The sequence below is a fragment of the Urocampus carinirostris genome, chromosome 7, assembly GCF_059441175.1.
Source record: "Urocampus carinirostris isolate Australia breed hairy pipefish chromosome 7, RoL_Ucar_1.0, whole genome shotgun sequence".
Classification (NCBI taxonomy): Eukaryota; Metazoa; Chordata; class Actinopteri; order Syngnathiformes; family Syngnathidae; genus Urocampus; species Urocampus carinirostris.
Window position 1 is genome coordinate 20315320 of NC_142355.1, and position 26835 is coordinate 20342154.

General features: G+C 37.6%; 1 protein-coding gene across 1 annotated transcript; it reads right to left on the reverse strand.

Annotated features, from left to right (window-relative positions):
* Positions 1-1485: 1485 nt before the first annotated feature.
* LOC148362608 (unconventional myosin-Va-like) lies at positions 1486-25698 on the reverse strand. The gene is made up of 40 exons (XM_088340071.1): positions 25407-25698; positions 22022-22132; positions 21321-21492; positions 20889-21033; positions 20648-20804; positions 20384-20527; positions 20206-20287; positions 20005-20112; positions 18975-19081; positions 18633-18898; positions 18465-18546; positions 18256-18396; positions 18045-18170; positions 17675-17758; positions 17270-17398; positions 16979-17076; positions 16827-16913; positions 16643-16751; positions 16357-16568; positions 16126-16282; positions 15248-15487; positions 14616-14864; positions 13316-13409; positions 13106-13248; positions 12900-13010; positions 11614-11745; positions 11453-11509; positions 11097-11324; positions 10946-11013; positions 10798-10872; positions 10430-10628; positions 8873-8966; positions 7518-7652; positions 7292-7446; positions 5038-5127; positions 4815-4965; positions 4463-4745; positions 2136-2310; positions 1991-2071; positions 1486-1903 (listed from the first exon to the last, which is right to left on the reverse strand). Exons 1-40 carry the CDS (start codon positions 25431-25433, stop codon positions 1751-1753), a joined length of 5457 nt encoding a protein of 1818 aa, XP_088196197.1. The 5' UTR covers positions 25434-25698; the 3' UTR covers positions 1486-1750.
* Between the last annotated feature and the right edge of the window lie 1137 nt (positions 25699-26835).

Below are 26835 nucleotides of genomic sequence, written 5' to 3' on the forward strand. Positions count from 1 at the left end.
TTCTAAGTAAATTCAATAACGTTTGGTTTGATGCAGTTTTATTCCACCTTAATTTATTTTACATACGTTTGTCATGCTCACACTTCTGTCATTTTGTTTCATATGTCAATGTATGTACAATAGGGATTGAAACCGAAATGTGCTGTGGTTCGCTGATGTCAACTTGAGTTGTTTTTACTTTGAAACGGTCATACTTTCCGACATCGGTTTACATGGTATTTTGCAAACTTGACTTTCCCGGCTCTAGCCCTTCTCACCTGTTACTTGTATGAAAGGAGGCTCCGCCCACCTGTCCTGTGACGCGGCGCTCATTTGCTCAAGGATCTGAATCGGAAGAATCCGGATACAAATACCATAAAGCTCCTCTAGAAATTGGCAACACGTAGCAGGAAGTATTTACTTAATCACATTTAATTCACACAGGATGGCAGTGAAAGTAATGAAATTGTATTTTTTGACGTTACCTCTTGATTAACATGAACCAAATCAACCTGTCGAGAGACTTTAGTTTCAAAAGAGAAGCCCAAGGTTTTAGGAATGATTAAACCTGTTAGATAGCATTTCTTCTGTTTATTTTCTAGATTAATCAAATCAGATTGGTAAAATCATGATCACAATGACAAACAATAAAAGTGGCACAGCCTGAAAACAACAATGATCAGATTGTGTGTTTTTTTTTTTAAACCCATGAATAAATTCCGTACAACCAAAAAAATGAAGCAAATTACTTTGGTTTCCGTGCTGCCTGACACCAAATAATAATAATAATAATAATAATTTCCTTTGTATTGTCATTCTTTGTAACAATGTACACAGAACAAAATGTCGATACACCTGACCCGTTGTAGCGAGTCGGTGCAGCCGCAGCCAGAGGGCGCCGCCATTATACCAATTAGGTATGTCTCGGTCGAGGCGCGAACAAATGATGCACGTCCGGTGATTGCCACCCATTGATTTAAGTAACATATGAAAAGGCATTTTAGATATCATCTCATTATCACTCTGTTTTTAGGTACAACACTAGAGACGAGTGTTAGAGAATGGAGAAAACAAAGTCGTCCTAAAAAATATAAAAGGGAAAATTCACAACAATGGAAAAAATGCTGGGCAGCACGGCGATGCAGTGGTTAGAGCGTGTGCGGCACAATTCTAAGGTCATGAGATCGAACCTCCAGTGTGGAGTTTGCATGTTCTCCTCGTGCTTGCGTGGGTTTCCTGCGGGCACTCCGGTTTCCTCCCACATTCCAAGAACATGCATGTCAGGTTAATTGGCCGGTCCAAATTGTCCCTTGGTGTGAATGAGCGAGCGAATTGTCTGTCCCTGTGTGCCGGGCGACTGGCAGGAAACCAGTTCAGGGTGTCCCCTGCCCACTGCCCGAAGATAGCTGAGATGGGCTCCAGCACCCCAGCGAACCTACTGAGGATAAGCGGTGCAGATAATGGATGGGATGGATGGATGGAAACAATGCTGTGGTGTATCTGATTATTAATCGGACTTTGAAGGACATCAAATAATAACATTTTATGTTGGTATTGTGTTCATAGTTTACGTCTTCAAGAATGTTTGTCACTTACAATGCTTAGTTTAAGCTGAGAGAAAGTTAAACAAAATTTTACACCCCCTAGGTTAAGTATACAATTTTTATTGGATTGCCGCTAAAAATATGCTTTAAATACGCTGCACATCTTTCCATAAATACTTGTTTTACATATTAAAAAAACATACACAACATCTGTATCAAAGGCTTGTTTAGATCCGGTTAAGGAAGTCCAGATTTAGACTTGAAGGGATCTGGATGGTTTCCAGTGCCACAGGGGAGGGGAAAAAAGAAAAACTGACGAAAAAGATTTTCTTAGCGTCCATCATTAGTGTGGATGACTCTTCTCTGTCTTTCAAGATGTCCTAAGAATGGTCAAAAAGTTGACAGGTTAATGATTTGAGGACAGTAAAAGAGCACTGCACTAAAGCACATGATTCATCACAACTCACTTTAATTGTCGCAATGAATGTCGTAGTCACACGCTCTTCAAACTCGATTACTGGCGTGTAGAGCGTCAACACTTTAACTATCTGTGACGAGAAATGCACAGTGAGCAAAACAAAAGTGACATGAGATGTGAAGAAGATGGCGGACCTGTGCAGTGGTGAGGCCCGTGCACATGTTGCAAATCGCCTGAGCGTCAGCCTCGGTCTTTTTCTTGACCTGAAGCAATTGCGCGGCTTGAACAAGAGGTTCCAGCATTTCTTTAGCGCCGCAATCGGCCATCTCCCTCTCCGACAGCCACTCCTCCAACTGCCACACGTTATACCTGACCACAGAAGTAGCGGGTAAAAGGATTGTGGTGTGTGTGACTGTTCTTATAAAAGGTCAGATTTGTGTCCCGTATTTTCCATTCTATAAGCCGCAAATGAATGCCGAAAATGAACTCAATAATGTAAAGAAAATGTATTGCTTAATATGATCACTTAATCTAAAATTATAAAACACATTATGCCAAATGTAGCCACGATAAATCCTAAAAAAATGGATATATTTCTGACGCCTGAATATAATTATCTTTTAAAATTGACATTTATTGTTGTCGTCTTCTCTACAGTTGGGTGCCAAAATGTTACATAAATTCCATTCATCCTTTCCATTTACAATTGAATCCTTCTTTGCATCAAGTCTATTCATGCATTATTCAAAATATTAACACATACATACATGCTAACTTTTTAATATTAAAACAAGGTTGATTTAATCACACTTTTAAGCCTGAAACGCAATTTGTCTCCAGAAAATTGAAAAAGCATGTGCTTGTTTAAAACTGGAAGTGGCAAACCTTTACCAAAATGGAAGTCTAAAGCAGTGTTTCTCAACCTTCTTTGAGCCGAGGCACTTTTTTAGTCGAAAATAATCTTGAGGCACACTCTCTGTCGAGATTTTTTTTTTTCCAAGCTTAAATTATCATGTCACCTAAATTGACAGTGTAACATTTTTATCATTGTTTCTGGTCACTGTGGATCTGGAAGTAATACAGGTTATTAATTTTGGTTAATAATTTTACAGTAATTTGGGATTTTACTATATCACTTTAAAAAGTTTTCCTACATATTTATTTTCTTTCTAAAAAATTAAGAGTGTAAAGATAATACTAAAAATGAGCAAAAAGATCTGACAGTACGACTTTTTTTTTACTTCATTAACTTTTTCTGTTTTTTTTTTTTAAACAAATTATCAATCCAAATGAGTACAATCAAAAGCAATAATTTTACACTGATTAATTGTATGATTTCTATTGGAGTACAATCTTGAACAGCTTCATCAAACAAAAGAGGTTGATAAGAACATTTCCTTTTCTGCTTTTTATTTATACATTGTGTATTTATTGGTATGAGAATGTTTACCGGAATTTGGGATCTTTGCTGTTCTCTGGTTGATAAATGGTAGTCAGCAAACACAACTACAGTAGGTAGGATTATTAAGCAAGCTTATATTTGGAAACATTCAGTGGTCATTGCTTAAATTGTTTTTAGCTAATTTTCTTTCTTGAGCTTCTCGCAGCATTGTCTCCCGGGACAGATTAAATCCATTGGCGGACATGATCCGGCCTGCGGACTCTACGTATGTCACCCCTGTTCAAAAAATAATAAATGCAAGTTTTGGGCGTTGAATAAGATGATGTTTTCTGGGTGAAAAAGAAATGGATATTTTGGTGTAGCAGACTAAAATGTTGGGTTTCGACACTTGACAGACAACGTAGCATGATAGCGCTTGTGGATACGTGCCTGTGAAATTATGTATGTTTGTTTTAAGTCAATTCCCTATGCTAAATCTATTGCACCCTGGTCATCCTGGAAGGGGGATTAACACTTGTGAGGCCCCCTCTCAAGGATTCTTATTTTCCTCGTTCTGACGTTTTGGGTTTTTCCTTGCCCGCATGTTGGTTTGAGATCAGGCAAGGCGTCATTGTAATCCTGTGCAGCCCTTGAGACATTTTTGTGATTAAGGGCTATACAAATAAATGTGACTTGACTTGACCCTGTCTACTTCATAATTAATATATAAAAGGTAAAAAATAGGGAACTGCTGCCGGGTAGATGAATGTTGAAGGTTTTTGTCTGACCACTGGAATAAAAGGAAATAAACTGAACAACGGCATGCTTTTTATGGAAAGATAATATCGAGAAATTTCCTGCGGCGCACTACACAAGGTCTCCCGGCACATTGGTGTGCCCCAGCGCACTGGTTGAAAAACACTGGTGTTATGCGATTGTTGGAGCGGTTTATTGCCCCACAAATATTTAGTCTCGCTTTCAAACAAAGCAGCCATAGATCGAAAAATAGACTCGAGTCAAGATTTGTCTTTGTTGTTTAAATTTGGAAAAGCGGCAGATCTTTTTCTTTAAACGGTGGGCGTTTTTAAGGGCGAAAAGCGGTATTGTTTTGCAGGTATGGATGGTGGTGGTGGCCCGCACCTGATCTGCAGCCCTTTGCTCCATGAGCACATGTCCTTCCTGAGCAGCAGGTAATTCAGGGTGACGGCACATATGATGTAAAACTGCTGCCGGACCACCTGCTTAATGAGCCCAGAATCCATTCCGTGACGAATCATAGTGGAGTGCCAGAGCCCAAGCTTCTGCAAGAGGACGTCCACCGTGACGGCGTCTTCCTCTGGGGTACTCGGGCTCCTTTTTCGCATCCCCGTGGCTTTGGAGCCGAGAACCCCCTGGACCGTTTCGTGCTCCAACATGCTCGAAACTGCACATGACAAACACAGTCAGGCTGTTTTGTTTGACACGCGAAAACAGGTAGGATTGTCTGAGTCACCTATGAGGGGCTGCAGGGTGTCTTCCATGCTTTTGATGAGCTGCCGGTAAATTTGGACAGCCAGGTCTGCAAAAACGTTCTGGTATTCGCTCAGTTCGAAGTTGGCCAGGCAATGTTCGTTCTGCTTATCTGTGTTGTGCACCTTGTACGCCTGCAGATTTTTTGCAGGAAATGTCAAATGTGTGTTTTGGTGTGAGCAGTATCATGATAGAATTGCTCTTACTTCATCTCCACTGTACTGCTTTAGACAGTGAAGGAGTCGACTCGTGTTAGATAACCAGAAAGACGACACGTCGAAATCCTTTCCCCTCTTCTACAGAAAACAACACAAACAAATATAGAATCACTGGTGTCGCATACAGCCACAAACAACACACAAAAAGTTAAAAAAGTATTCAGAAATTTGTAGAATCGAGGTATATTATATTAAAGAAAGATTTCAAAACACAAACCTCATACTGCCTAGTGTAAAAAATGGTCAAATAAGTATTGTTTTCAAAGTAAATATTATTTGGATTGGATAATTGTATAGTACTGTAACGTATTGTGAAAAAAGTTGCCTAATTAAGAGCTCCGATTGGCATTTTTTGGGATAACTTTTATAATCAGTTTACATTAGATCTGTTTTAAAATATTTATATGTTTAATGTCCATGTTTCTGTAGTCCAGTGGTTGGCACACTAGTATCACATATGTTGGCCTGGAGAGGGATGGAGCCACCTAAGCCAAGACATTACACAGGAAATGGTATCTTTACATCAGACCTGGGCACTCCGGTCCTGGAGGGCCATACGTCCTGCCAGATTTTGAAGTTTGCTCTTCTTTAACTCAGGTGATACAAATTATAAACTCGTTAGCAAGCTAGCAAGTGCTCGTTAACGATAATGGTGATTGGAATCACCTGTATTGGATCAGAGAAACCTCAAAAATGATGCAGAACATACGGGCCTCCAGGACCGGAGTGCCCAGGTCTGCCCTACATCGAGATGGTGCCCCTAGTGGTCAAGGAACCAACCGTATTCTTCATGTAGAACAATGTCATTTGATGTCCACAAGGATAACAAGAAAAAGGAACGGTACACCTGAAAAAATGTATTATTGCCATTGTGCTTCACAATCTGATTAAATTCAGTAAAGAAAATTGGTACTATTACAATTCCATTCCAATTAAATGCTAGTATATACGATAAATATTTATAAATGTATTATTTTAGTGGTGAAACTGGATTTTATAATCTTAAGTTTTTTTTTTGAGGGTTCTTTTATTCAACCCTATCTCTTACAGTAGTTTTTATTTCCTGCGCTTTATAGTCCAGTGCACCTTAAACATATTTTGTAAAGGACTGTTACTAAAGGTGCTCCTTATACACCAAAACATATGGTACCTATTTGGGTTTCTGTTGTGAAGTTGAAAAAAAAAAAAAAGAACAAAATGTTTTCCGCCCGTACTTTTCATCTGAAATGAGAAATATCCTGTGTCTCAATAAACTGGCGAGGAAAGCGAGCTGTGTTGTGGGCACAGAGCTCGACAGCCTGACAACAGTAGCAGAGAGATGGGCACTGAAAAAGCTGCGGTCAATCATGGACAATTCATCACATCCACTACACAGCATTATATCCAGACAGAAGAGCAGCTTCAGCGACAGACAGCTGTCACTGTCTTGTACCACGGACAGACTGAAGAGATATTTTCTTCCTCATGCCATGAGGCTCTTTAACTCCACCCGGCAGAGTAAAGGCCCACATTAAACCACACCCCCTACATTGCATATTACCGTACTTTTATTGCAGTGTGTATTTTATGTAGCACTATTTAAATACTCTATACAACACGCAACAGTGGGTATTAGCACGTCACATTGGGTATTTCTATATTGTATTCCTTTTGCTTTATTATTGTATCGTTCTCAGCGAAGGGATGCTGCTGGAAATGTGAATTTCCCTGCGGGGATGAATAAAGTATCTATCTATCAATCTATTTATCTGATTTTGAAGTTCCCTTAAAATAAAATGTGATATCTCATAATTGACTCAATGGCTTATGACTTTTCTCATAAGATAAAAGCTGTTTTGATGGAGACAATTCTCACTCAAAGGTAAAACTCTTGACAATAACCAATGCCTTTCAAGACAGAGCAATGTTCAAAGACTAGACACATAGTGGGAACTTTCAGGAATACACAGGTAAACCTAAAACAGCTTTTACATGTTTTTTTCCCAGTTATGCTTTGGATGTTTGACGTCTAAGTACTTCTTTGAAATTGTGTTTTTCAAATGAGCTTCAATAGATAAACGCTTTCACGCTCCCTTTTAATGTGTCATATAAGTGTATGGCTACAGACTTAAATTTTCTGTCGGCCTTCAAAAATGAGTCAAAATGACGAAAATTGGCTGGCACCGACATTTCCCATTTGAAAGAAAAGTCTGGCGCTGAATGCGTTTATAAAGTAGGGAGTGAGTGGAACCCAAAAACGAACCTTGATGACTCCTTTGATGCTGTAGAGCACAGAATTGAGCAAAACGCTGGCTCGCTGGTCGTCGTTCATCCGGTCGGCGTATCGCAGGCACATGAAAATGATGTAAGCAGGAAGGCAAGGAAGAAAGCTGACCGCTACGCCACGGACCTTGAGGTCTGCGGTGAACTCAGAGAAACACAATAAGTCAAGGCATTTTCAAATCACAGCAATTCTTGGTTTGTCATACCTAAAATCAGACTTTCAACAAGAAGGCTCTCTTCACCCTCTTTGTACTCCAAAATTCCCTGATACTCTCTCTCCTTGCGAGATATACTTGGAGCTCTACCAGAACTTATCACCAGGGATGTTCTCCTTTGTTGAGCTATATAGGAATGTCAAGAATCACAGTTAAAACATGATAAAAGTTCGTATTTTACCAGTTATCTCATGTCCAATATTGCCAAAATTGAGCTGTTAAAAACTGGGATGATTAACGATGTGAGTGTCAGCACCCTCTTTCTTAAAACATTTGTTTTACAAACATGAAATTTGGTTTCCGTCTTAAAACACAGTAAATTTCAGTAATATATGCATTGTTAAAGTATTTTAACTCTTCTGGTGTTCTTCCAACAATGAACAGAGTAAAAGAGAACACAACAACCTCTAGTGTTGATAGAAAAAAAATAGAGTTTATATAGGTCTTACACTGCCAATTCTCATATATCGATTTTATAGATAATACAACAATAATTTGTAAAAAAGAAAAAAGAAAAAAAGAAGACAATTCTAAGTCTAGAAAATAGTTGAGTCTTGAAAACTTCGCCAGATTCCTTTCTGCTTCTCTTGTAAGAAAGTATGACTCATAAAGCAAAATGCAATTAACACTTGTAAGAGTAAGTTTAAAAGAAAAAAAAAACACCAGAAGGATTTGATAAAGAAAATAGTGTTAATTAGGAGTTGCACTGCACAAACTAGTTGTAAACTCTGAACTCTTCAGTGTTGGGTTTTAAACAACACCTAGGGGGTGACTTTTCACCTAGTGTAAAACTTGACTAAGACTCCTTAATGCAGTGTAGTGTAATATTACCAATATCACAGAAAAAAATACTCTCAAAAATCAGTTCTATGGTCACTGTAATATTTACACTCTCTAGATAAGGATCATATGGTGACTAGGGTAGTGTTGATATTTACTCTCTCCGTGTTAAATTAACACTGTTTCACAATGTACCATCCATGATTTAAAGTGATGGTAATCGTTACGGCGACCGATGCCAGCCTTCTGCAGCAATTTTATGGAACTGTAAATTTAAAATTGTATGGAAAATCCTAATATAGTAGTTGTGGAATTGATTGCAACAGTGGTATCGGTATAAAAGGCTGGCACAATAGCTTCTAAATAGACTAGAAGCGACAGAACGTCACGCGAAGAAAAGAGATTAGTGTGACTCCTACCCTAAATCAGGAGTGTTGGCAATATGCATGTTTGATAACATTTGTTCTCAAAACCATAATGCCCCTCAGTGTTAAAATAATTCTCCACAGGAGTGCAAATTTGCCATACATATGCAACAAGGACCTATGGCTTTCAGTTTGGATTACCTTGGAACTCTCCGAGTCTTTTCATGTACAGCTGAAGGTCTTTTTTCAAATTGACAATTGCCGTTTCTTGTTTGTCTTGTTGCTCTATGAGCTCCTGCAAATATGCAGACATACTGGATTAGAGGAAGAGGAAACAGCACTTTAATCCACACCCAAGATAGATGTAAAACAAAATGGTACTATTTTTAAATTGGGTTAATTTGTTTCAGACTTTTTTAGGTCAAAATTGACACGAATTGTCTATGTTTGCTATCTTTACGTCAACATACGTGTTTAAGCACCTGTTTCATTGTGTTTTGAGGGATTTTTAAAGAGTTAAAATGAATGTATGTTACAGACTACAATACTTTGAGATTTGGGTATTATATATTTGGTGTTCCATTTTACTTACCATTCACACCTTTTTTTTTTTTTTTTATGACTATACGCTAACCTGGCCCAAAAGGTGAAAAAGGTTATACATTTGTCTCGCCACAGTAAGGTTAGTGTAGTGTTGTGTATCTTTTAATGGATGGTGAGAAATTATTATGTTTGTAAATCCATCCATCCATTATCTGCACCGCTTATCCTCAGTAGGGTTGCGGGGGTGCGGAGCCCTTCCCAGTGACCTTTAGGCAGTGGGCAGGGGACACCCCGAACTGGTTACCAGCCAGTCGGTTTGTAAATGTAACACTACTCATTGTTCAACAAATGATTGACACTTTAACTAAAACTACAACACCAAATCTGTTTGTATTTGATTAGCTAATCGATTAAACACCGAGTTCTAAATTGAAAATTCCAAATGATTACTGTAGAAAACGATTTTTATTCAGTTTCTCGTTTGGCGAAGTAAAATAATCAGTTATGTCCAGTCTCAGAAGTGAAGGAATAACTAATTTACTTTTAAAACAAAATCGGGCTTTTTGAAAAATAAACTCTGCAGTTTTAGACCTTAGATTTGTCAATAAATATTTTTTTACAATTATTAAACAATTAAATACTCCATTATACAGTGAAACCAAAGAACAAACCTTTTTTACAAGCTCAAGCATTTGTTTAAGAATTAAAAGTGCAGTGTAAACGTTTTTTAAATATATTTTTACAAACAACTACTCTACCATCAATTAATAATAAGCCGGGAGACTGTTGAGCTGATCAGAATTCAGAACAACGCACGGTGCAAATCCGTGAAGTAGCAAAACCGTCAAAAGTAAACAGTTTAATAGCAGGGAATTACTGTATTTTATTTTTCAGACAATTGCATGTATGTTATATTTATTCTTATGTTGATTAATAGCTTATTTTGTCAACTTGGTATTAAAATACTCAAAATGAAAGAGAAAAATAAAATGGCACCCATATGAGCTGCCCAATATCATAGATCTCTTAAAAAATATTTAATTGATACCTTCTATAATGGAAGATATAAAAAATGGCTAACATTTATGGTGTATGAGCTGAAATTGAGAATTTACCTTTATTCTCAACTGTGTTTCGAAGCCTGATATGGATTATTTTATACAATTATTTTCAATACACCTCCATAGGAGATATTGGAACGGATTGGAAACCCACCAGATTTTCACGAGTGAGACGAGTAATTTCAAGCTCCAGGCCTGCTTCCACTCGTGCGTCTTTAGGCAGGAGCAAAGTCTGAGCCAGCAGCTTTTCCTGCTGCTCCTTTTCTTGCTTGAGAGTGTTCACCTCCTCCAGTAATTTCTCATTTCTTTCGCAGTACTCCCTTTCCACCTTCTGCATCTGGCACTCAAGAAGCCTATTTCAAGTTATAGCATCTACTGTAATCAAATGGGTTGATTCAAAAGTTTTTTTCCAGGTAGGTTCATAATATCATTTATTGGTGTTAACATTTCTCAAGCTTTAGTGGGACCTGGAGTGTAAATCAAGCCATAATGCATGTAGTAGTTTGATAAACAAAAACACACCTGTTGGTCTCCTTCAAGCCCTCGTAAGCCAGCCACAGCTCCCCATCCTCATTTAATGTGTGGATGTCAGTGGACCTAGCAGGTGAAGATTTCAGAAGACACTTAATTGATGACATTTGAAAATATTATCAGAGGTATCATGTTTTACCTGTCAATATCCTTAAATGAGGGAACACCACTGAGATCAAGGTTCACACCGTCTGCGAGTGGGGTGTCCTGAAATTGGTGGTCGATAGAAAACATTACCCAAAGATAAAAAATAAAAAAGACAAATGTCAAGAGAAGGATTTGATTGTGACCTTGTATTTCAGAGCCTCTTGGCGAACTATGTGGGACTGTAAAAGAAGCACTTCCTCTTTTCGCATCTCCAGCTCCTCAGTAGAAGAGGAGAGTTGATCCAGCAGTATGTTGTATGTCGTGCTTCCAACAGCAGGTGGCATTAGTTCGCTGTTCTCATTGGTTAAAGACTTGCGCAGTTCACTCAAGTCCTGCTTCAACTTTTTATTTTCAGATTCCAGCTCTTGACGCTAAAGTAAATCATTTTATTGGCAAAAGCATGAAAAACTGCTTTTCTTTCGTTTGTTAAGAATTCAATATTCTCTTCAATAAACCTACATTTAGGACATTTTCTATACAGGAAACATTTTTCGAGTACCTTAAGTGTTTCTAAATCCAGTTCTGTTACGCCAATAGCCATCTCTTCCTCCGCATCCTTTTCTCCCCAAAAAATAAATAACCAGTTATGACATATTTAACCATGCAACAAAAATATATTTTATATATATATAATTCACTTTAAATGTCTTGAGGACATACCTTGGCTTGTATTTCTTGGGCTTCCTTCTCATCTATCTGATACTGTAGCGATTGTTTGTCTTTTTCGAGATCCCTTACTTTTCTCTGGAGCTTGAGAATGAGTGGCAGGTCTACACTTGGGGGCGTCTCATCCTTTTATCACACAGAAATGATTAGTGCTTTGTCAAAAACATATATAAATATACAATAATATTATTTCTTTTTCTAGTGAAAACAAAAAATAGGACCCTTATAATTAGCCGAATAACTTAATAAGTAAATGGTCTGCATTTATATAGCGCTTTTGAGTCAAGATGATCTTGATGATTTAGAGATTTTGGGGGGAATTTAAAGTACAAAAAATGATAATTTAACTGAGCAGAATTATTTACCATGCTGGACTAATTTTGGTCTATTATTTAATTTATTCACTCGCAAAACTTGTTAAAAATATGTTTAAAAAAAACGATCTTCCAACCGGTAATATATTGTATATTTATCTATATGATATGTTAAACATGTAGTACTGTTAAGAGAGTTAAAGTTAAAGGGACAGTATGTATTATTCAGCTAATTCTAGTGGTAAAATAAAAACTTTATTGAAAAATCACAATTGATTCAAATAATAAGCGAAATGTATAAACCAGCATATAAACATGCACTTCCTAAAATACTCGTAAGTCGAGAAATTTCCATTTACTCTACATAACATAACACTTAGACATAATTGTGTGCCATCTTGCTGCTACGGGTACCCCTAAGAACCAAAAACCTCGCGAAAGGTTGGGCAAAATATGAGGGGGGGGGGGGGGGGGATTGAGCAGTTTTGTTACTTTGAGTTTCCGTAGTTTCTGTTTCTTCCTTGTGCTTTGTAGCACTTGTTTTCAGTTGACCTACATAATACAGTGACATCTCGTGGTCAAAAAAATGCACACTGTCCCTTTAAAAACAACATATTTTTAAAATTAGAAATCTTTATCAAATTTGGCTAAAACTGCTTATTATATGTATTATTTTTCATATTAAAAAGAATACTAAGTGAGCACATTTTCCTTGCCTTGTTTTCATTGTTTTAAGGATCATATCAGATTTTACTAGAAAAATTAAAATGACATTCAAACAAGAAAAAGACACTGGAAATATTTCAAACAAACATCTGTGAATGTCTAGGTCCCCACACTCAATCATTGTGGTTATAACGTTGTCATTAAACGTCTTGACTAAGAATGTGACTATATATCCTCAATTTACCTTTGAAAAAACAAACAATTTACTCATTAACGTTTTTGCCTTGTTTACTACATTACCGCTTTGTCCTGATCTGTCTCTTCATCAGTAGAGGCAGTTAAAGGACTACATTCAGGCAAGTTATTAGCGGAATTTGATTCCGTTTTCTTGTGAAAGGACTTGTTTGGACTCTGTCAATAAAAACAATATAGACCAAGCTAATCAAATTTGGTTGATCATAAGATGATAAACATTCAAAGACAACATAGACACAAATATGAATCACCAGCCTATGTTCCAGTTCTTCTTTGAGATCTTTATGCAGCTCCTGTAGATGGAGGTGTTCACTCAGCAGGTTTTGGTACCGGGAACGTTCTTCAGTTAACTCTTTCCGTAGTTTCTCTGCGTTTTCCACATGGACTTTAATATCTGACAACATCAGTTTGATTATTTTAGGCCATTTAAAAACTAACTGAAGCTTGAATTAGCACTTTACCTGTCAATTGTCGTTTTTGTTTCAGGATGAGCTTGTTTAGATTTTCTTTTTCATTATTCAGGAAATCGTTCTTCATATTTAGCTCCTCTACCACCTGACATAATGGAAATTTTCTGTCAATAATTGTGATTTAGAAAGCAAAATTTAAATATAAAATAAAAAAAAATTCATGTTACAAGAGAGATGGTGTAATTGTGGCCTGCGCAGTCCTTCGAGACATTTTGTGATAGAGGGCTATACAAACAACTGTGACTTGACCGATTACCGGTACCATATTTTCTGAACTATACCACGCACTGGATTATAAAGGCACAACTTCAAAAATTGTATTTTGTGATTTTCTTTTTCATATGTAAAAAGGTGTTCTGGACTATAAAATTAGTGAAGTGAAAACTTCTTTTATAGCTAAGGTTGCATTAAAAAACACCAGCAAATAATGGAAGCTTATTTTATCGAACATAACTATTATATGAAATATTGATTCACTACTAATCATCAAGTTTATTCTGATATTACTGTTGTCCGTTATTTTGACTATCGTTACACACTGTTGTCCGTTATTTCGACTATCGTTGCACACTGTTGTTCGTTATTTCGACTACCGTTGCACACTGTTGTTCGTTCTTTTGACTATCGTTGCACACTGTTGTTCGTTCTTTTGACCATCGTTGCACACTGTTGTTCATTCTTTTGACCATCGTTGCACACTGTTGTTCGTTATTTCGACTATCGTTGCGCACTGTTGTTCGTTATTTTGACTTGTATGCACTGCTTACATCATTGTCACTAGAAGCGAATAATGTTGCTGTTCTTTGATATGAGCACCCTTTAGGGCAGGTCTGCTTTTTGTAACCTTGGAGATTTAATAAGATAGGAAAGGGCACAAAGGAATGGGCTTTTAGAACAGATTTGGAATTTGGCATTGTGACTTTTTGTACAACAATTTCTTCTTGAAGGTTCAAATTCCATTAGCGTATGCTTTTATTTTGAGTGTCTACAAGACTTTAAACTTATAGGTAGAATTTCATTGTAATTATGCATTTCTAATTTCATTTAGCATATTTTCCAAACAATAACGCCTGCAAATTTCGGGCATTTTTTTAAGGTATGCCTTGCAGTCAGAAGAATACGGTAGTATTTTGGGTGTTTCCATTCGAACAGCTTTAACGGCAGGCTACAAAATATTTTCCATTGGTGACATTCTTATGAAACACTTTGTATTACTATGAGACAATCAGAGACTAATTAAGAAAAATATAGGAGATAATACCACATAAAATGAGGAAGGAGAAAGTCTCACCTGTTGTGTGCGCTCCTTGTACACGTTACTCTGATCTTCCAGGACTTCCTTTTCACTGCGAGTGTTCTCCAGCTCCTGCTGAAGGAAGGACAACTGTTCCATAAGTGATGGCAGCTTCTCCGCTTTGGCTTTGGCCTTCTGCTCAGATCGCTGAAGGTTTTCAATTTCAATGCTGTGTCGCTCTCTTTCCATATCTTGGGTCTTAGCCGCCGCATTCAGTCGCTCGTTGAGCTCTCTGACGTCTTTGTGCTGGGGGGTGGGAGGGAGGCATGAGAACACATGGTGTGCATGTGATGCCACGGCAACGCCCAGCCACAATGAGTTTTAATAACAGTTTTCCATTATTATTATTCTCCACATCCACGTATCACAAATATTTAAGAAGAATCGGGGTGACAACACACAAAAAAAGACATTTGGGCTGCTCTGATGCAGGGAAAAATAACCAACTATTTTCCGCATTCCTAAAAGTTGGATGCGCTTAATTGTACAGTATTAGCAAGACTAATTTTCTGAAAATTCCTGTAAAGAGTGAGGAGATAAATAGATTAATTGGCTGAGCATTATATGAGTGCAACCCTGATTTTCCATACATCTTTATACATTGTGAATCTAGTAAAGTGACCCCTCACCTGCTCATTTATCTTGTGTTGCAACTGCATAATTTTGTTTTCCATACCAACATTCAAATTCTTGAGATACTCCACAGAGCGTGCCTCCACTTTAAGCTTCTTTAATTCTTTTTTGGCCAGTATGCGACGCACACAACACTGAAGCAAGATGATGCCCTTACGAGTACGATGATAACGCTGCCTGGCCAGCCAACCTTTTATCCACTTTTGGATGACTAAAGCCTTTTCCTCATACAAAATCTGTAGAGAGATAAAAATTGGAATGTAAGTAACATAAAAGGAAAAAGAAAATCAAGAGATTTTTACAAGTATTGGTACACTTGAGAGTTAGTAAATAGGTAGGTCTCCCCTTTGAATTTACAAAAGCATTCAACTTACTAACTAAAACTTAACCATTGAGTGGAATCATATCTTATGAAGTTTGCTATAAAATGCGCCAAAAATCAATAAGTATGCATACAATTGATTTCTCATCTTTTGGTTACCTTTAATGAAGTCGCTTTCTATGAATAATATTTTTCATATTTTTACTTTAGACCTCTGGCAATTTTTTAACATGATCTAAAACATACAATTTTACATTTCATTTGCCACACAAGTGGTTATTCACAAAGCCAAAAAGTTCTGATTGATTTAACATTGTTCCAGAGTATTTCATATTTTAAACAAGTAAGTGGTGACCCTTATATTTAACAAAAGTTAAATAGATGTGTTGGAGTGGCCTTGCGATTTTTTTTCAAAACACATGTTGGATGCAGGTTGCTGGCATTAAATTTATACCAACTCTAACTTCCAGGCACTTAGGTTTTCAGGAAATCATGTCTACAAATTATAACACAATTCAACAATTGGGTTAAAATGTATATCACTCATGTTACCTTATAATATAGCTTCCTGGCTGCACATGACCTAAAGAAGCACTGAATGACGACAGCAGCAGAGCGCCACTTTTGATAGCGTCTTCTGGTCGCCCACATCCGCGCGTTACGTTGAATGACAATGGCTGCTTTTGTTTTCCGCAGAGAAGTGACATAACTGAAAGGGAGAAATAAAACATGCTTGATATTTAATGTTTTGTGCTTTCCAGTATTCATTATGACTGTGCTCACCAGCGTGCCACGTGACCCCGCACATGTCTTTGAATAGTGATTGCACATTGCCTCATCCTCAGGAATTTTTTACGTGCTAACCAACAGCGGATCGTCTTCTGGATGCTGACGCATGCTTTTCGTAGCTGCTTGGAACGCAGCTTTTCCATGTAGGCCACCTGGCCTGCTCTGAAGAAGATCTTGGTTTTACCTGTCTGATACTGGTTCTGGTCCTTAAAACAAAACCACAACACACCATTATTAACATAGATGTGGTGAGAAATGAAGTCTTGCCTAGAATTTACACCTGGATGAAATTATTTAGAAGATTTTGGCAGGTCAGTTTCAAATCAGGAAGCACATCCTTTTGCTTCATAAGGACTCGATAACGACAGAAGAACTCCTGGTATGTCCATCTGTAAAATGCACTATTATACTGTACGTCTATGACCTAATTATAAACTTCCATTTATTTTATTTTCAGTCGCTACCTAGAAGGGAATCCAGCCGCTGAAATTCTGATTGTTTCCAGGATGCCACATGCTCGCAGTTGCTGAACTGCCCTCAAAGGGTCCAAGCTGTATTAAATGTAATAAAATGTCAATCAAACCAGAGTGCTGAATGGGAAATCTTTAGCTTTTACCTGAATGGCACCTTATGGTCGTTTGGTTTAATGCACCGCACATAATGAGGAGTTGTAGCATTAAGTGTGTCCATCAGCAGATGCAGAGACTGTCGAAACTTAATAACAGAGATGATGAACATTCAATGAAAATTAAGTAAACAAGTAAGAATCATAGTGGCCATCTGTTGTAAAATTATAATTATTATTAACAGGATGCAACGGCAAAAAAACAAAACAAAAAAAAACGTGTGATTAAATGTATTTACGAATAAAACTACAGTTGCAGACATCACATGCTGCTGACCTCACCTGCAGTCCTACAGTTTTCTTACTACCACTCTGAGAATGACCAGGTCTTCCCAAAATTCTGCTAGCTGGCCTGTTGGTGGCGCTTGTTGCCTTTTCATTTCCATTAAACAGCTTCAGCAAGAAATCAAACTGCGAAAAAAAATATTAAGAAATCATGTTGGTCGCCACTAGATGACAGTGAGTACCCTTTCCCACACAAAACCAAACGTGTGCATAATTTCCTCCAATAATGCTGGCACAATTGCAGGGTGTGTGCATTATATTCAAGTATGAATTCCCAACTATATTTGAAATTTTAAAAGTACTCACTTCCTTTACATGCCCGTTGGCCATTCATTAGATTTCGCAAGGAAATTACTATTATTCTATTGTACTACAACAAATGTTGGTGACAAATTATTTCACCTTGCTCTTTTGTAGCACTAGTATTTGCTCCTCATTGACTGTGTCCTTGTTTTTCTCAAGGAAACTCTCACACTGGTACTCGACCTGGGAAATAAAGTTATGGGGGGAGAAAATGAGCAAAGGTCATGTCATTGAGGCTAGTGTTGCTAATACAGTGTACTGAATGTTGTGTTGGAAAAATTTGGCATTGGCATTTAAACACGTTTCATGAGAACATTGGAGTCCTTCATGCTTCCATTTTGACAGTTTCGCCTGCAAATGAAAATGCTGGACAGAAAACTTTTTCCTGAAGTGAGAGTTTGATCTTCCTGTTAAAGTGGCAAAACAAAACCAATCTTAGCCAAACTAATTATGGGGGAAATATTTTTACCTTATCTGCAAAGTGGTGGACAATGAAAGCACTATTAGATAACCTCGGTTTATCAAAGTAAGCGTTCTGCTTTAGCAAGTTGTTGTACATTTTCTGACACCATGTGCCATCAGAACCTTTCGGCATCTGTGAGAACAGAAAGAACAAACGGATGACAACCCAGAAGAAATGATCACATTGTGTTGTATCTACTGGAAAACAGCCATTTTACTTTGCACTCCTCATCCAGAAGATCAAGGATGCCCAATTTTGATTCTATGAGATTGATGCATGGCTGGTTGTCATAAAAGTCTATCAGGGTCCACGGGATTTCCTCTTTCATGTACTCTTCTTGCTCCAATTTGAAGACATGCTGCAGGAATTTGGGGCAAAAGTGGGATATAATGGATGCAAAAAGACACCTGAGTAGAACAAAAATACCAGGTTGAACTGTTGCTGGAGCTTCTCGTTGGCATAGTTGATGCAAAACTGTTCGAAGCTATTGATGTCAAATGTTTCAAATCTGAAAAAAGAATAAATGTAATTACGGAATTAGAAATATATTTGGCAACACAAACAATAAAGATCTCCAATAGGATAATATCATACCCATAAATGTCCAAAACCCCAATGAAGGAGTGTTGTTTAACTATCGATTTGAGCACATTATTTATACAACCGACAATCCATCTGAAGAGCCGGGCATAAATATGTTTGGCAAGGGCGTCTCGCCCGTTGACCGCGTTAATCTTGGACAGTCCCTTCACGTAGGTTTCTTTGGTAGTCTGCAGTTTTCTGTGGCAGAGCCAGTGGGCCATTTCCTCACAATTTACCCCCATCAGCTCACAGAATACCGCCAAGTGGAAATTATCTGGCTGAAAGCAAACAAGGTAAAAACTGAAACAATCTAAACTTGTTAGCTCCACACACCCTTTTGTGGTTTTTGTTTACCGAAATGCTGCTTCTATCTCCTGAATGCTGATTTACCACCGCATTGCCAAGATGGAGAATGGCTGCCAGAATCTGGTAAATTTCCATTTGATGACTTTCGTTAATTCCTAAATGGACAATGGAGACGTATTTAAATTTTTGGGGGATGACAGAAACATTGTCGAGGACTAAAACAGTAATGTTAGATTCCATTATTTGTGTGCGTTTACATTATAATATCTAATTTGCAAACAATATATGTCATAACCTTTTGTCAAGGTGTGTCACAGAAAGAGTTGATTTTTAAAAATAATTCTGTTAGCTCGTGCTGGGCAACAATGCCCAAAAAATAATCAGTTTCAGAAATCCTTTTTAAACAATAAACATGACGTGGCACACAATTATTAAAATAAAATGTTGATTACGATGTAAAATTTTCAGATAAGAACAACTGATTTTAAATCAGTTTTATGCAAATTCAACACTCGTGGTCCATACAAAAAATTGCTACTCATACCATGTGAGTTAAATATCATAATTGTTTAATACAGTAATCCCTCGGTTATCGCGCTTAATGGGGACCAAAACCACCCGCGAAAAGTGAAAATCCGTGAAGTAGCGACGCCCCTTCGAAAATGCTTAAAAAAAAATTAAATAAATTTTATATATATATATATATATATATATATATATATATATATAATTATTATTATTATTATTTTATTCTATTTTATTTTTTAGACCTGCGAAGCTCTGAACCCGCGAACGTGGAACCACGAAGTAGCGACGCCCCTTCAAAAATGCTTTAAAAAAAATATATATATTATTTTATTTTATTATTATTATTTTTTAGACCTGCGAAGCTCTGAACCCGCGAACGTGGAACCGCGAAGTAGCGAGGTCCCACTGTAATCAGCACCAGTTGAGGGTAATCAATCTCAACTCATAAATTTTTAACAATAATTTGATGATTTAGCAAATTTTCTAAATCTTGATTTTAAAATGAATTAACTTGATTTATTGCCCAGCACTACTGTATGAAGAAACGCACCTAATAAAGTAAACGCTCTCCTTGTGTTGCACATGTCTTGGACATCATCCACTCCATCAATAACAGGATTGTGACCCTGGTTAGTATAGTGAAAATCATCTGCATTACCTTAATAGAGTAGCAAATCAGCATTACACATCAATGCAATTACATCCATTTACAAATCTTAACCAAATCAATATATGTTTAAATTCCACTTACTTAATTTAAAGTTTTTAAACTCTGGTGTATTGGAGCAAGCACAAAGCTGGTAAAATATATGATAGTTCCTTTCTTCATAAGCCTAGAGGCAAAGCAGACATCGGTTAAGTATAAAAGATATAACAAAGAAAGAAAAGACTTATATTGGGCCCGTTGCTCATTTAAAAATTAAATGGACCTGAAAAACAACTCTTGATTTTTCCAGTAAATATGTCCTCATGTGTGCCCCAATGATACGATGCGTCTCATCAAAACCAATCTCAATGTACTTCCCGAAACGACTGCTGTTGTCATTCCTCGTCGTTTTGGCGTTCCCAAGAGCCTAAAAATAAATTAAAACCCGGTGATAACTTTGCCCACTGGACACTACATTACAGTAGGCACATATGCAAAAAAATGCAACTCTTATCAATCAGGTGCACTCCAAATATCTAAACATTACCTCCATGATGGGATTGGAGGCCAAAACTCTTTTCTCGATATCAGCCTCACTCGAGGAGTCGCTGACCGTAGCAAAATAACGCATGGCATACTTAGCTGAGACCGTTTTTCCGGCTCCTGATTCACCACTCACTATTATTGATTGGTTCTGTTGATCCCTGCATGAAGAGGAGGGAAATATTATGAGCAACTAGAATATTGCTTAGATCGAAGTAAAAACTGAAATTCTATTTTAAAAAGACCGAGCCATTTGCTTGTATGCCTCCTCAGCCACTGCAAAAATATGGGGGTCCATGTCGGCCATACTTTGGCCTCGGTAGGCATGGATGATGTCAGCTTCATAGATTGGAAGACTCTCATAGGGATTGACAGCAACAAGTACAATGCCTGGAAAATACATTTGTATTCTGGATATAACATTACATACAATATGTACCGGTATTTATAATCAAATTTGGTTCCACAAAGATGATCATTGAATTATTATCTATAAACTTACAGCGATGAAAATTTTAATCAAAAGCTCACAAAATTATAATATTGTTTGTGTTCCTTTAAGAACTGCCTGCCCCAAAGTAATCATCATCACCGTTGTACTGCTGATGTCAGAGCATACGGTGAGCAAGACTCCAAAGTCTACAGTGACGGAGATAGTGTGATATGAAGCTCATTACCACAATATGTGTAAATCAGCTTTGAGTCAATGAAGCGCACTTTGATGTTGTGCAAGACCGCTGGTTCATTGAGGTAGCTTAGAGCCGTGAGGTCATTTTCCCCCACCAGAATGTTTGGGTTCCTTAATGGTGGGAGATTGTTGGTTCTGGGACCCACTTTGTATTCCTGCTCCTGAAAAAACATAAGAGCATGTCAAAACTAAAAATGGTGGACAATAATTACTAAACCTAACATTAAACAGATTGATTTAACATGTGCAAGAAAAAAAATGCCTTAAGTCACTCCACTTGCATGCCCCAGCTCGACTCAAATTCCTTCAATCGCTGTGATAAACAGTGCCTTTCTCTTGTGAAACTATGGTATATGCCTTCTTTTTACATTTGTTCTGAACTCTCAGTTCACTGGAAAACATTGAAAAGACCCTTGGTATCATTCAAAGAAAAAAAATATGAATTGTATGTAATTGTGTTTCATTTATTGATTATTTTAATACGAAATTTGTACACAAATAACACAGAAAAAACAAACAGGTTTATTTCTATCCTCCACCTTCAAATTTCCATTGGAATACTGAATCAGCATTTCATTTTTTCAGGATTCGCCTGCTGAAAACGCTGCTTCTCAGTTGAATTCAGTTTAATAGATCACACTATTAAATCCGACGTGTGCTTATTTTGTTCCTTTTTTTTCTGTTACTCACAGAGCCATCATCCAGTAGGAGATGTAACGTCTCGTCGCCAAGGGCGTAATCCTTGACCAATTTTGCCGACTTCCACACTTCTTCAGGGTCTGGGAGCCACACTCTGGCATGCTGGAGTGGAAAATGTGGAAGAAAAAAAACTAGGTTACAACTACAAATTACAAAGTGAATATGAAAACAGTTAATTTCAGAAAGTATGGAGAGTTATGTACTGGAGGGAGAGGAGTTTACAGGTAAAATTGAATGCATACAATTTGATCGTACTTAATACCCATTTTGCCCAAACACATCAATATGATCATATTCCAAAATGGATGCGCTTTTCATTTAACATGCCTTGTTTTTGCCTACCGAAAATGAAAAGTGGTTTCATTTGATGAAACTATGTCCTCCTTGGACATTGTTTACAAAATCTCATGTCTGCATTGTTTTCTTGGTTACTGGCACTGAATCTGGACATCTGAAAGAAATATTAGCTAAAAAGAGGGACAACTAGTCGATCTACATTTTGCAAAATCTTAAAGTATCTCGACAAAATAAGTGATGAGATCAACAGCTCATTAAAGTCAAAATGACAAGATGTGTGACTTGTGCCTTACAGTTCTAGTAAGGATACTAGACATAAATGATGGACAAGGAATGGACATAAACTATAGGGGGTAAAACAAGTATCCTCACACATATCCACACACAATGGTATGTGTAAATTTTAACACATTTTCGTTACTTAGATAAATAGAAAACAATGTGTTTTTTAAGTGTAAAATTACACTTGTAGATTGATTTTTACCATTTTTAGTCACACTGGGTGGATGGGTTGAAAGATATGACGGCAGTAAAATATCCCAAATAATTTGAAATGAAACATACAAACTGAAATGTGCATTCCAACTTGAATATATGAGGTGATTTATCTTGAAATAAGGTGAAAAAGACTAATATTAAAAATATTTCATTTGTATTGGGAGTACACCCCAACCAAAACCAAAGTGTAAAATCAAACATTGTGCCTTTAAAAGGGATGCGAGTAAAGGCAATCCTCAGTTAATAGTGTGTATGTCTCCACAGGCCTTTATGCACTCCCTACAATGGAATGCTCCTGTTGAGAATACTGATGTTGTTCTCCTACACTGAAATTTAATCAGAGCAGGAGCGTTATCAGGGGGGCGGGCAAGGGTGGATAGTGCCCACCCATGGACAAGCTCTGCCCACCCAAAGAAGAGTGGGTGTAGTAGTGAGGGCAGTCCGAGCAGCGCATATGCTATCCCATTCATACAATAACTAGCGTGGACTCTACTGCCTCCCATAGCACACAGCGTGTGCGTCAGTCCCTCCCTTTGTCGTAGGAAAAGAACAAAAAAATCAGGAAATAAATATGAAAAAGAAAAATGCAAGAAAAATGCAAGAAAAACCAAGTAAAACGCTAGAAACAAAAAACAGAAGAAAAAAAACTAAAACATAAAATAAATATGGAGAAGAAAAGAAGAAAAAAGTGAGAAAAACTAAGTAAAAAGATAGGTAAATAAAAATAAATAAATAAGAATAAATAAATAAATGAAATTAAAAACAAGAAAAACAATTAAGGAAAGACAGGTTTTTGCGGGTCCCTTTGATCAGTCTATTAATGTCATATGCATAAAATTAATTATTCACTTTTTTAAAAAGGATTATTTTGCTTAATTGAAATTAATAAAATTATATAGCAACTGGAATCCCTGCGTGACAAAGCAAAATATCAATTAAAAATATTGACTTCAGTGGAACAATGAATAAACTATGGAATATAAGAATAAACTTTCCAATTTTTAAAAAAGGTAATCGTGAAATGCATCCCTGGAAAAACACTGAAACATAGATTAAAATATTTACAAATAAAATAAAAGATAAAGGATCAAAAAAATGTAGCATTTTGGATACTCAACAAATGTAAATTCAATAAGACAGAATCAGAAAGATGGGAAAAATGGGCCCGGAATAGAGCAGGCTGTCGACTATTTTGTATAATGAGCCTGTTGCAGGCTGTTGCTAGATGTGCTGTTGGTTATGTTTAACGTGCATAAATTCTGTGCATAGATTTAATTGGGGGTAATAATAGTTGTGCCCCCTATCTCCAAGCATTTCATACGCCCCCTCCTGAGACTCATGTCTGGTGATGCCACTGGATCAGAGTATCAATAAACAACTTGAACAGTCACTGACTCTTTGGTGCTACATTGATGGATGGAATTACATACCTGTCAACCTGTACGGTTTTGCCGTACAAAGTACGTTTTTTTTATGCATTTTAAGACGAGTACGACGTACAAGGAAATCTGTACGGAAAAACGCAAATTTGTCAGTGATGGGTACCATCCGGTTTACACAGACTATCATGAAACGGCAAATCAATCAAGACAAAAGAGTTCGCCGCGGAAGCCTCTATCTCGGTATCGGGTTTTTTTTCGTTGCACATGAAGCGAGCGGTTTAATGCTACTGTGCGCATGCGTCTGCCGCCTGGGGATTTCCCGTCATGCATCATTCCAAGAAAAATTCTACATATGGTGTACGATTATTTTGTATTTTGTACGGGAAAATAGGACAGTTAGTACGTGCATGGAGCCGTGGAGTTTGACAGGTATGAAATAATCGTTTCCTTTACAACTTCAGTGGCACGGCGACAGAGTGGTTGGCGGGTCTGCAGCATAGTTCTGAGATGCATGTTCTCCTGCATGTGTGGGTTTCCTCTGGAGCACTGCGGTTTCTCCCACATTCAAAAATAATATGCATGTCAAGTCAATTGGCCGGTCCAAATTGTCCCTAGTGAGGGAGTGGTCGGTCTCTGTGTGCCCTGTGACTGGCTGGCAACCAGTTTGGGGTGTCCCCTGCCCACCGCCCGAAGATAGCTGGGCTGGGCTCCAATGCCCCCGCGACCCTAGTGAAGATAAGCGATGCTGAAAATGAATTGATGGATATACGAGTTCAATTTGATCAAAATCTTGGCAGTCAATAATATAAGTGCCTTGCTGGGGGACGGGTGGCCTAGATTCTTATCAAATCCAGGACTGGAATTAGTGTTCTCAAATGAGTAACTTCAATAGATATCCCAATAGTCCACGTGCCATTGCATTTGCTCACCCGCAGGTGAAATGCATTTACAGTCAATGTTGATGTCCTAGGTGTGTGTTCGATATTGCCTTTATTATGATTTTAAATCATAACTCTTAAATTAAATGTACATTTATTAGTTTATTCACGGTGTCCCTTTACTAAGTGTTTGGAATAGGACTGCTCCTCAAGAGTTATTTTAAGAGTCTGACAGATAAAAATAAATCGTGATCTATTGAGAAGGAGGTTCAAGCACAGAGTGAAGACAGTTAACTGATACATTGAGAATGGTCATCTTACCTTGGTATAAAGCTCTGGACTTGCCATGACGTTGAACAAAAACGAAAAGCTATCCTCAAAACTTCTACCGGAGCAGCAAGTGTGTCTCCACTTTAGGGCAACCTCACTTGTGAATGAACTGAAACTATTGGGGCGGACGGAAACCAAGATTTGGGTTGTAACAGCAGTGAAAACGTAAGGTATCCATTTTCAAATGGACGAAGACATACCACAGGAAAATGGTTACCCCTACGACCCTAGTGGTTAAGGGATCCAAAGAAACAAATTAAAAAAAAAAAACATATCAGACAGATTAGCCTAATGTAGTGTCTAGTAAAGAGCGGGGACTCCAAGTTCGCAACACTGCGTGTATGTATAATATAAAATAAATGTCCTGGTATATATAAAAAAAATCCACCATTAAATCACATGAAAGAAACATTTTCAACAGGCAACCGGCTCAGAGTTGTTGAAGTTGACGCTCAATGTATGCAAGTAATCGTGAACGTTTGAAAAACAAGAAAACAGCAATATAGCGTCACTTGGTGGCCAAGTAGAGAAACTGACATAATATTTCATCCTATAAGTGACCCGGATTTTCATGCGCAGTAACAAACCCATCCTCACTAGGGTCGCGGGCGTGCTGGAGCCCATCCCAGCTAACTTCGGGCAGTAGGCAGGGGACATACTTGCACATCCACACCTAAACACAATTTTTATACTGGCCAATAAACCTGACTTGCATGATTTTTGGAATGTGGGAGGAAACCGGAGAGGCCAAAAGTAACCCATGCAGGCACGGGGAGAACATGCAAACTCCACACGAGGAGGCTACAGTAGACAGAATTGAACCCTGGACCTCTGCACCGTGGGGCTGTGCGCTAACCACACACCCACCATACCACTATGCTTCCCCCAGTAAAAAAATTCAAATTTTCAAAACATTACAGCATAAGCTGTTGGTGTGAGGGAGATTTTTTTCCATTAATTTGTACATACAGTTAACATCTGATTATGTATGCATCCTGCTTTAGGAGACCTACTTTCGACTTCATATCAAGCACATTTATATATTTCATGGAAGCTTATATTTAGTAGGGACATTGTGTCATTGTATAACTAGTATATAAATGTGCAGTTTTTAAAATGGGATTCGTTTTACATATCACGAGCCTCAACTAGAGTACCCTGCAAAACCCCATGAAAGGCAGGGCAAACATATTAGATGAAAAATGGTGCAATTTGGTCACTTAAAATCTGTAGTTTGTGTTCTTCTTTCTGATGTTTAGCACTTCTTTTCAGTTGCACTACATAGTATAGCGATATTGGGTTGGCAAATCGTACACACTGTCCCTTTAAGAGATGCGTGATACAATTTTTTCCCAGACTAATAGTCAACTGAGTAATCATAGATACCGATGCCACTAGTACGTGTTTCCATCTCAATGCA